At 39.4% G+C, this 12378-nt stretch overlaps 1 protein-coding gene across 1 annotated transcript; it reads right to left on the reverse strand.

Moving 5' to 3' along the window:
- Positions 1 to 5676: 5676 nt before the first annotated feature.
- LOC104570930 (arylacetamide deacetylase-like 4) lies at positions 5677 to 10453 on the reverse strand. Its single transcript, XM_010217988.2, has 4 exons — positions 10253 to 10453; positions 7782 to 7998; positions 7019 to 7082; positions 5677 to 6465 (listed from the first exon to the last, which is right to left on the reverse strand). The coding sequence occupies exons 1-4, from the start codon at positions 10421 to 10423 to the stop codon at positions 5694 to 5696; spliced, it is 1224 nt and encodes a 407-aa protein (XP_010216290.2). The 5' UTR covers positions 10424 to 10453; the 3' UTR covers positions 5677 to 5693.
- Between the last annotated feature and the right edge of the window lie 1925 nt (positions 10454 to 12378).

Below are 12378 nucleotides of genomic sequence, written 5' to 3' on the forward strand. Positions count from 1 at the left end.
CTGTACCCTTTACCCCTTGTCCTGTCACTGGCCACCACTGAGAACAGTTTGGCCCCATCCTCCCTACATTCTCCTCTCAGGTACTTACTTATTCATATTGATCAGATCCCCTCTCCATCTTCTCTAGGCTGAACAGGCCCAGCTCTCTTAGTCTTTCCTCACACGATAGATGCTCCACTCCCTTAATCATCTTTGTTGCTCTACAATGGACCCTATCTGGAAGTTCTACATCCTTCTTGTCCTGGGGAGCTCAGAACTGCACCCAATACCCCAGGTGTGGCCTCACCAGGGTTGAGTAGAGGGGAAGGATCACCTCCCTCGACCTGCTGGCAGTGTTCCTCAACCAGGACTCTCAAATCCCTCTTCACAGAGCTGCTTTCCAGCAGGTCAACCCCTACATATAAATATACCCCTGTATATAAATATTATACAATGGTTATGTATTAAGAGGTAATTATAAGTAATGCATATAATATGTAGCACATAAAAAATGATTTTCTGGTAAGGATTAAAGACAAACACTAGTCAAAGGAAAATTGTGTCCAGGCTGTTTCCAAGTCAGATTGGATCCTAATTGTATCTCTTTCACGGAGGGCCAGCACAATATTTATCGGGTACCCAGGCTTGACCAGAGCACTGAAGGGGTTTTAAATGTTGACTAATCTCAGTGTTTTTACAGAGGTGAGTTTCACAGGGTAATTTATTATTTGTGTGTACAGCTGGAAGCAAACACAAGCAGCCCATTCCCAATGACTCCTATCTTTGCAATTATCTAGGCTTCTAACCTCGTGCTTGCACCAGGATTGCCCTTTGGGATGCAACTTGATCGACCTACTGATTTTGCATACTGTTCCGCAGTCACATCCTTGCAACTGCTTAGTTCTGTTGGATGCAATCTGGAGTGTCTTCGTTGCTCCTTTGTGGCTTCTCTCCAGCAGGTGACAATGTGAAACATTGACTTCTCTCGCAACTCCAGCCTCTTGGTTGAGCGTTGGGATGCTGCAGTGTCTGTCTTCTCAGGATTACATTACTTCCTGGTGTGGCTGTAGGTACAAATACGGACATGGAATATGTACAGCATGTGATTTCATCCGGCTGATGGAAAGAAACCTGGACTCAATATTTTCCCTTCTGGTAACGTTGACTAGGCTTTAGCAGCCCATACTGGTGAACTTTAACATCTCTGCCTTACCTCTGCAACAACGTTATTTCCTTTCTTTTGTCTACACAAGGGCTGTGCTGAACTAGGTATATATCTTAAAATAAAACCTAAGCTCGGAGAATGTGAAAACCCTAGGGTGCACAACTCGACCTGCACTAAAAAGAAGACTGCAGAGTTAACTCCCAATTCTAAAGAACACTTTTTAATTATATAGGATAAACAAGAAGGAACTTCATTTCGGAGCCTGGCAGTGTGTTATTCGGAAGCTGATCTGATGTTCTGCTCCTTTTTTTCAAACTCTTCTTTCTTTTATTCCATAACCTTTCAGAGATTATTCTTTCCCAATAGCTCCTTTCCCTTGTCTGAAGGTTATTCCTGTCTGAGCATGAAATCAGGTTCCTTTTTGTTTATTTTTGCTTATGACATTGATATGGTGTCCCCACTTGATAAGGAATATTGGTGAAATGCAAGTTGCCTGCTGATTGGGACACTCTTGGGAAACGGATTAAGCTCAGACCCATCAAGACCGAGGTGCACGCAAAGTCTGTCCCTGTCACAACGCAGACACAAACATTGGGAAATGCTGTTACACAAAGGAGGGTTGCAGCTGCCTGCTTTAGCACTCAATAGTGAAAGTAATTAATCAGCTTTGTGTTAGACTTCATGCTGTCCTAATGGGTTAGGTGTGGTCTGGATGTGCGTGTCAGTGATTTAGGCAGGGTCCCCACGCTTGTGACTGATTCCTTCGCTCTAAGGGTCTTGTTATCTTGCTGCTTTTATGCCCTCCAAATCTTTTTGGTGCCAGTCCCTCTGGTAGCCAATTTACCAAGAGCTGCCAAGACTTGGGCTCTTTGGGGCATGGTAAGTAGTTCCCATATTTCAGCATCTCACCATCACTCAGAGCTTCCATGTGGTCCCTCTGTACGGGGTGTGGACCTCAGCAGTAAAGGAAACAAGCTCCTTGTTTGCTGAAGAGTGGATTGCTTTCATTTGGGCAGATGCAAGGAGTTGCCCTTGGGTTTTACAAACGCAGGCTCAGCAGTTTCCAGGCTTGTTTGAGTCACAGGCTTGGGACACATTCCCTAAACAACCTTTCATTGACATGTTTGCTTTCTCCCACTTCTGACTTTCAACTTACTCTCCTACCCTCTAGAAGAGACCAGAGGAGCTGGTCCCTGTGGCAAAACCCCAGTGCCTCCTGTCCCAGGAAGTTCCTTATTTATTTCCAGCGACAAGCTAAACGTCGGAGGCTGAAACCTTTTTCATCAGTCCTGGTGTGGCACCCACCAGCTCTTACACTGCTGGAGACAGCACGCAATAAAGGTGAGAAAGATGGAGACAACTGAGCAGCTATGGGATATTCCCTATGGGAATCTTCAGGTGGTGACAGTAACTCAGCCTGTCTCTCTCTCTGTGTCATGGTGCTGCCAGGGAGCAACCAGGTTCTTCTCTGCCCTGTCTCAGATTATGAGGTAGGTATGAAAAGAGGCCTGGACATGGGTGCTGGAGGTCTCTGAGCTCGAGGAAGGTGCTGCTCTGCGTGAGGAGCTGCTGAGTTATATGGAGTGTGGAGCCATCTGGTGCTTGAAATGGGCCTGGACCAGCCTGCAGAGGACAAGCACCGAGCAACACGCCCAGGATGCCCCTACAGAGAGACCGTGTCTGTTAATGGCTCATTATATGCAGCAACTTTTGGGTGCACGCTTGCGTTTGTGAGTATTGCTTTGTAAGCATGAGTGCTTGTACAAAGACATCCACGTTCATAATCCTGCAAGCAGACTGAGAGGCTGTGTCTGCTCGTAAGCACTCGACTGTAACTCAGTGAATATGCAGGCAAGGAGAGAGATGTGTCAGGAAGCGTCTAGGTAAAGCAGCAGAACAGATTTCAAAACTCAGCATCTCTGCTGGTGTTGAGCACTGGTGTGCCAAAGGAGAGAGGCTGCTTTGGAGGGAGCCCATCATTTGGGGCCAATAAAGGTGAGCAGTTCCCAGAAGTGTTTGCTCAGTGCAGTAAGTGCTTGGCAAGCAGAGAAGAGATGGAGAAGTAGAATCATAGAATGCCCAAGGTTGGAAGGGACCTCTCGAGGTCATCTAGTCCAACCCCCTGCACACGCAGGGTCACCTAGAGCACATGGCACAGGACTGCGTCCAAGCGGGTTTGAAGATCTCCAGAGAAGGAGACTCCACAACCTCTCTGGGCAGCCTGTTCCAGTGCTCTGTCACCTTCACTGTCAAGAATTTTTTCCTTAAGTTCCTGTGGAACTTTTGGTGCTTCAGTAAATTGTACATTGTAAGTAAGTAATTGTACAGTGCTCTATATAAGGATATTTAAGAGGTTTCCCAGAGCTGTTAAGATACTTGCATGATATTTGCCAGTGGCAAAAGGCTATTGCAAAAGTTAATTATTAGTTGCTCTGTAGTTTCAAAATGCTGAAAGGATATAAAGGATCAAGAATGTTACGATGTAATGCAACAAGCTGCTGCTGGTGTTAGTCAATACTATTATTCCATAATTTTGTTGATAGTTTTCTTGCACAGATAGGGTACAAAACTAGGACAGAGCTTCCCAAGTGGATCACAAGATATAAAGCCTTCTCTGTTAAGCCTGTGAGCTGTCAAACATCTTAGGAAACTTGGTAAGGTGGAATTAGGGGCACAGGTCATCATTATAAAGGGTCATGAGCAAAAGTATATGATTCAAGAAGGCATGAAAAAATAAGGAATGCTACTTCTTTTGCTGTTTTTTTGTTTGTTTCGTTTTCTACATATGCATGGTGAAGCTTATAGCATCATACAGCTCCTTCGAAGAGTCTTGAGAGTGAACTGAACTGAGGAGTGGATAATGTCTTTGGGGAATTGCACGGGAAGGGATCGGCATGTGCAGGATTTTCATGCTGGAGAAAGAAATGCTGGCCAGAATAGCAGGCTGAGCAGCCGGAGGAGGAAGGAAGACCATACAAAAACGGTACGTGAAAAAAAAAGATCAAAACTCTACTAGTTTGGTGGTGTTAATAAGAATCTCAAGCTTTTTGATGAAAAATGAAACATAAGTGGTATTTGATGGGGACGTTACATGAACAAAATAGCATGGAGAATTGGGGGTTTATCTGAGTATAAGTAGTACCAGATAACCTGAGGATTGGCACCTTTGAGCCAACTTGTTCATATAATAGTATAATGGTAGCAGAATTGACTTTGATGTAAACTAACTGCTCAGATGTGATGCAACTTTTTGTACAGATTTTATAGCAGGTACTGACTTACTCACCGGTGCTTTAGCTTCTTCTACAGACATCTAAGTTCATTTATCAGCCTGTGCCTTGAGGTCAGAAACCAAAATGAATTCCAAATTTCCCATCAGGTTATATCACCAAAGCAAATCCTGTAATCTCTAAGCAGTTGGAGCATCCTGAGCTTTATCACATTATTTACTCTTGGAAGTGTTTTTTTTTTTTTTTTTTTACTCAAATATCTGAAATAGGAAGAATGAAACAAAATAAATATTCAACAGAGCATGAAGATATTTCATTTTGCTGAGAGAGATGGGAGAACAAGAATTCAGAAGTATTTCCATGTTGCTCCACTGATTTATAACTGCTATCTTATCCCCACATTAAATTTATATGGTGACAATGCTAAGGATTTTACCCACAGTTGTGTTCCTACCCGCAGCTGGGCTGGCAGAGAGTGAAGATATAGACTGACCTCTTTCCTCACTGCACATGCATAGATATCACAAATGCAAGATGACAAAATAGCAATGTTGAAACAGTTTACAAATCCCAGGCATTGCATGGCCAGCTATTTCGACATGCCGGTGCACTTACCCTGCCCTTGGTGTTCAGCAAATGTGGTTCTCTCCTAGTTAGCAAGTTAAAAACTGAACTTTATTATTATTTATTTATTTATTTATTTTCCTTCATGCATTGGACATTAGCAAAAAGTATTTTAGCAGCTGCAGTGTTCTTTCTGTTTTTTTGCCTGAAATTCTGACCAAGGGAAACAAGTTGAATGTTTAACAGCACTATGTTTCTCTCTTCTCAGAACACAACCCAGTATTTTACAGAAGAGAACTTCACAGCTAGTTTAGAGGACACTCAGTTACGTTTGTGCCATTTGTTTAAGTTCTCCCTCCCTCCTCCTGCATTGCCAGTCTCAGGTACTCATATTATCATACTGATTTTGTATGCATAATGTGAACATGTGAGTGCACATTGCTCATTATTCATATGTTGCATGATTTAAAAAGCATCTTGCTATATTAATAATTAGGGATGGGTTTTTTGAACATATCTCAGTTATAGAAGAGCAAAATTATCTCAACAGGAAAATGAGGATTCCGAAGTTATGGGTTGAGGGAAAAAAGAAAAAAAAATGTAGATCGTATTCCCATTTAATATCAATTAAATATCATGCTGTCATAACTTAGTATTTCTTGCCTAGATTCAAATATATAGACAGCAAATATGATAAATATCACTACAGTATGTCTGGTCCACATAACATACTTCACTGTATTTTAGCTGCCTTTTTAATAGCCTTTTATAAAGTTTACAACATAGTTGACAATCTTATTTGATGATGGAAAAGAGAAAATACGGTAACCAAAAAGCCCCAGGACACCATGGACGCCTTCTTCAAGGTGGTACCAGGTCACTTTTACGTTGTTGTCCTCCAGCCGTTTCTTGTACAACAGTCCATCATCTCTGAGCACGTCATGCTCACAGGTAATTATGCAGGTGTCAGGTAGGCAGCAAACAACCGAATCTTCTGCTAACAGTGGGGAAAATGTTGTCTCAAACACTTCTTTTACTTCTTCATAGACTTGAGCTACACATGGGGTGGACAGTGGTGATTTATAGCCCTGTTTAAGTTTATCTGGGATAAGGTCTGGATTTATCCATTTTCCATATTTCAAATTAATACTCTCAGGAACATGAGAACCTGCCAAAAGAGCTTCTTCCAAAGCAGAATCCTTATTCAAATATTTGATGATAAAATGGATTAAACGTTTCTGGGACAGGACGGGAATGAAAGCATTTTTCTGGTAAGAGGGCAAATTAAAATTCAGTCCTTGAAGATAAGGATAGATCATCACCTGGGCACGTATCTTTGGGATATCTGTTCTATTTACCAGTTCTTGGCAAACACTGGTACTAAATGTGGCCCCTGCACTATCCCCACAAATGATAATACGGTCAGGATCCACCCCATAGTTTTCTGCAGTCTCCAAAAAGTGAACAGTAGCAGTGAGGCAGTCCAAATTTTGGCCTGGGTACTTATGTTCAGGAGCTAAACGGTACCTGGAACGTACAAAAGACAGCAATTACTAAAAATATATACATTTTTAAAGTGATTGAATGTGACATCTTTAATTCATCCACGTTCTATATATTTGCAAAAATATGTATTTGGTTTAAAATCCTGAGTGCTGAAGCAGAGCAGCACAGCTGCTTCTTCCACATCTGTTGGACCATCAGAGACCATTCTAGCGTAGTTTAACAGAACAGAATGTGGTGGTTTGAGTCCTACAGTCTGATCATCCATCTCTAAAAAGAACCTGTAGCTCATGTAGTTTAAAGAAAATATTATTACACTTCAGGTTTATTATTTGCTCTTTATCCCCACAGTCTCCTAAAATAGAGAAACCTGGAATCAGAAAAGCAGCTTATAAATTGTTATGAAAGAAGAAAGGTAATCATTTTCATAATGACAAGAATATAAAACACACAAATAAATCTGTTCTTCAGAAAATTGTTGGCATACATATTACTTTTCTATCTTTATAAAGCATATATTCAATTCAAATCAAGTATTTGTCATTCTCGTTTCCAACGCTGGGTGGAGATCACTTACCCGACAGACACAACCACCGAATCAGATTCTCTGGCTATGTACTGGCATACTTTTTCGTAGCTTCCTGGGAAATAAATGTTGTCAAGATTATTAATATCTTAAAATACTTGAAATGCTAATTCTGGTACTATAGCCAAGTCTAAGTGAATTTCATACTTGAAGCAGAGATTTGACTGTTGCAGGTATGCTTCCTGAGAAAGCAGCCCATTTCTCTATGTCTAGTTAGGCAGAAATTATGCTATATTAAAAAGTCTAATTTTGTATGTTTTTCATAATGAGATTATGAGTTGAAATAAGCCTGTTTTATTATATTTTAAAATATGTTAAGTTTTCCTTCAACCGTCATTCCAAATTCCCTACATTTAGAAGCTCTAGCTTACAGGTATTTGCTACCTTCAGTTACAGTTTTCTGATTTTTAAAATATGCAACTGTATAGCGTCTGTGGAAGCAGTCTCTTTTATAACTTTTTAAAATTATTTTATTTATAGTTATTATTTACATTTAATTATTTGTGATTACTGTTTAATAAATTAAACTGAATAAAGATAACCTAGCTAACACACATGCATCATTGCCACACACTTAAGAAGTAGCTGCTATAGACCACTCCGAAACTAGGCTTCAAGTATTTCTTAGATTCAGGAGAGTTTTAAAAAATATAATTAATCATCGTAAATAATTGTTATAATTTCAAAATGTAGAATGTCATAATTATAGTGTTATAATGTCAAAATGATGTATTTTTCTTTTTTAGTTTCTTACTGATGCTTCCAAACATCCCACATCCTCCATGGATGAAGATGACTGCTCTCCGTTTGCTTGCAGATGGCAATCTTGGGAGGTAAATTCTCACTGGCACCTCATTGAAATGTTGATCCTTTGTGAAAAGCTGTGGATCCCTGAGTGCTGGCAGCCCTTCAAAAATGAGTCGTATAAATACATGCTCCTTCACGATACCCAAATTTTCTAAGCTCTTGGCCTAGATATAATAGGAGAAATGAGAAATTAGTATAGGAAACCACATCTTCTGGAGATCACCTTCCTCTGTTTTTAGAACTGTATCAGTCATTTGACACTCTATAGGACTGCTGTAGATAACTCTGGAGACTTTGTGATTTCACTTGTAAAAAGTGAAAAAAGGTGAAAGCAAAAATGTACATCTCCACGACTTGAGATACATTTTTATCTGGAAAAAAATGCTTGTTCCATTAATGTATTATATAAATACTTTAAAAAATCTCTGTGATCTGGATTTATCACACATATTTTCAGTCATTTTCTTAGGTCCCTAAGTGAGGAGTCATGAGGTCTGAGGCTCTCTCTGTAGTCCATGAAAAGGAAGCAGCATTTCTTCAGGTTGATTCCAGCTTCAGCTATGCTAACTCATACTCTGGAGATACCTGATCATCTCTGTTAATTATAAAAGGAGACTGTCTACTTTAGATGCCTCAGATAAAGTATTTGGGATTAGGTGGGATGAAAGTGTCTAGCATGAGGGTATTCAGTGTACCAAGAGCAAAAGACTTATGCCAGTTTGGCTACAAGGTTTTTAAGTGAATGATCTTTGGTCCTGAACAGAGGTTGTAACTGATGCATTTCCTGCTAGAGATGGCATTCCTCTTCCTATTAAATGGTGACTTAATTGCCTTGCATTTATTACAGTTCATTCTTTTGGAATGATGATAATCATCACAAACTACTTGCCACTTGTATTGTTCACACCTCTTTGGATAACAAGAGTCTCCATGTACATACTATGTCAGTGCCTCACAAACCAACAGCTTACTATGCTTTTGAAAATTGATCCTTACAATCTTTTGTATCTGGCGTTTGATTTAAATTCATTCACTTTATCTCAGAGGCAATACAAGTATTAGCCTTAGGTAGTAATTTTGCTGCACAAGAGTGTTGTCATAGGACAAAGAGCCAGAGCTTTCTCAGCTGCGGGATCCCAGCTATCTTATACCTGTGAAACCAAAAGCTGTCATGCCTATTAAGTCTATTTTTTTGTCAGACGGATGATTCTGGAATGACTGAAATTAGCAGAACTGCAATATCATGGTTTAAGTGTATTTATTATACCTTGCCTGTACTTTTAACATCACTGGTTTTTACTGAGCTTGCTGATCACACGTTTATGATAATCCTAATATCAAAGCATTCTCTCTAAATCCTTCCTTTTCTCATTTTAGGGATTCTTGATGTCCTAGAGGCATCTTCATATTCTGGGACAGCACTGCCACAGAGTAGAATGAGGAAATCTGTACACATCCTGTTAAAAAACTTCCTCTTGACCAGTAGTTACAAAGTAGTTCAGAATGAATAACGATATGAATAACAAAGCCAAAAAGTATGACTATTCCTAACCAGGTGCTAGCAGGTGAAACATATCATATTAGGTTCTAAAGAGTGCTAAATGTGAGAAAAAAAGAGGACCCAGATTATCATGTCAGCATAACTTTTCTTGTGAAATAATGCCTGTGAAAAGCTGTTAGCTGGAATGTCTAACTTCTGCCACAATCTGTTTTGTTTTTTTTTTTAATGAAAGATTTAAAAATAATTATCAAATCACATGCCAAATAGCAGAAACTATTTGGCTAGAGATTTATGGACTTTAAGACTACATTTGGCAGCCTCTTTTTTAGATGCTGCCTTCCTAAATGGAAGTTGGAAGTTCTGGAACATATTGAAGATGGAATACATAGAGTTGTAGAACAACCACATTCACACTTCTCACTGAGATGGGCTCCCTACAGAAATTGCTAAAACCACTCTGTGGTTTCCCAGTTACTGCAGAAACAGGAGCCATGGCAGTGGGAAGGGAGGGTAAGAAAATATTATATCAAAATTCAGAAAATAGGTCAAGTAGATTAAAGTGCACCGAGATACAGAAGACTTCAGTTACTACAATAGAGAACTCTACAGTTAAATGGCCTCCTCTTGTCCACAGGACAGTCATTTCAATATAGAAAGCAATCAAGTTTTAATTGCAGTGTAAATATGGTAACACTTAGAAAAAAAAGGGAAAAAAAAGTAAAATTCACCTCCCATAAGCTGTTTTTATACACAGGAATAAAATAGTGCATCAAACTTTGACCTTTACTTTTCAGTCTATGTTTTTACTGTGTGGCTACCATTACACATAGTTGCAGGATTTAAATGCATACCCTCGTAATTCCATCACATTTCTCCTTTCCTGAAAACCGAGCTATCCCAGATTATGATACACTTACCATAATTTCCACCACAGAATATAGGAAATGATAAAAGTAGAGCTTTAAAGGCTGGTCAACTTCAGGAGGAATTTCTGCCTTGAAGTAATCATGGTACCTTGCTACTACAACCAGTAATATGAAAGCAACTAGAATTCCTGCTATTAATGCCAGAGGATAAAAAAGCTCCATTTTAATTTGGTAAGGATAACTTGTTAGAGAACTGTTCGACGTGATTCTGGCAATACTTATATCCTCCAGCCTGACCCTCAGAGAGTCTATTTGCGTAGCAAAATTCTCCACCCTCCTCCTACAGATAAGGATGTCACATACTAAAAACACACAAACATCCGGCAAGTCCAGCTACTACAGCTTCCTTTAGTGTAGCCGAGGAGGTTGGTGTTTATAAGGTTCACACCTAGCTTACGTCATTATTTTGGCTACCTCAAAATTAAGAGAAGTTCTAAATTAACTGTATTTGTTATCTGATGTAACTGTTTTCTGTCTCATAGGCCTGAAGAGACAAATGAGTGTGTTTTTGGTTTTGATTTTGGTTTGTTTTTTTCCAGGTGTACTCGTTAGGGTGATTAAAACATGACCTTTGTTTATGAGGCCATGGAAATTGGCCACGGGTCTGAAGAAGGTCAAGGCTGCTCTGTGGCCTCCTTGCGCGGAGCTTTGGCTCGTGCTGCATCGCTGAGGCAGTGGGTGGCCACAGCAAGCAGACCAGGCACTCCAAAGCAGATCCAAAGGCATTTTTGCTGTTAAAGATGAGTATAGGACTATCATTTACAACTAACCAAATAAATATTCCCTTTAAAATACATTATTAGGGCTTGCAGACATGGCCGTAGAAGAGAAATACTCCTTTTTGTGCGGCATAAGATGGTGCATTTGGCTGATAAGCCTGTATCCATATTCCTTCAGAATGCGGGATTTTGACTAAAAAAAGATTAATCCTGTCTAGCTTTTCTCATAAAAGAAGCAAAATAAATACATCTGCTTAGAGAAACCCCCACTTAGCTAAACTTTGGCCCTATTAGAGGAAAGAGGGAGAAACCTTAATGTGAATCAATAGAATAAAAGTATTTTTTCCTTCTGTGTGGAATCAAAATAAACAACCTGAGTCATAAAGGATAAACTACTAGATGATTTGAGTGACCAGACTGGAGGCTTAAGGGAAGAGGTTACTTATTAGCTTCAGTGGCAATACAGCAGATTGAATCATGTGCCTTAAATGCGGTAAGGGTAAAAAAAATCCAGGTAAGAAAACTCTAACAAACAATCTTCTGCCTATGTCAGCAGGCCTGAAACATGTGATTGCAGCAAGTGTCTTTTCAATACTGGCTCAAATTATTTGACTAAGATAGGAAATGATTATCTCTTGAATCACTGCGAGGTGCCGCATGCCTAACCGAGCCTGTCCCATCTTCCCAATCCGTCCAGACCAGTGGGGAAGTGAGGATCAATAATTCGACTGACTTTTTTGAAAAAAATTATATATATATATATATATTATATATATATAAAGGATTTTTTTTTTCAGATTCATTTTTAGATTTAAAGTACTCATTATGTTTGAATATGACTATGGTTTCAGGTGGAAAAGAAAGGAGGAATCTTAAGATCATTCTGAATGTGGCGGACCTCTGAGTGCTTTGGTCAGTCTTCTAGTATGGAAAAAGGGAGCAATGTGTTCTTCAAAGTGTCTTGAATGTAGTAAATCTGGCTAAAGAATTATTGTTTGTTCTTAGCTGCTGCGTGATTAAAGGGAGAGAATGTCATTTTCAGAATTCCCTAACTCCTAATTTCTTCTTTTTTTTCTTTTCTCTTTCTTTCCTTTTTTCTATTTTTTTTTAACAGTGGCCATTAAAAATCTAACGCTGGTCCTTGTAGCCTTTCCAAATGGAAAAGTTGGCCTTTGGCACAGCTCTTGGTAACATTCCTCCTCATTTTGGCTTCCTTTCTAAATCATCTTGTCAAGTTTAAAGAGCTTAGAAGAGTTAGAAGACTTGGATTTTTTCCTCTGGCATGCACTAGCAAACCACTACATCTGAGAACAAATTATAATTACAGGTAATAAATTATTTTAAAAGGAACATTGTTAGAAAGTATTCAGGAAATATTCTGTCCAGAGATTTTCTTTC

The sequence above is a fragment of the Tinamus guttatus genome, unplaced genomic scaffold (assembly GCF_059628265.1).
Source record: "Tinamus guttatus ecotype Peru unplaced genomic scaffold, ASM5962826v1 Tinamus_guttatus_pri_ptg000652l, whole genome shotgun sequence".
Classification (NCBI taxonomy): domain Eukaryota; kingdom Metazoa; phylum Chordata; class Aves; order Tinamiformes; family Tinamidae; genus Tinamus; species Tinamus guttatus.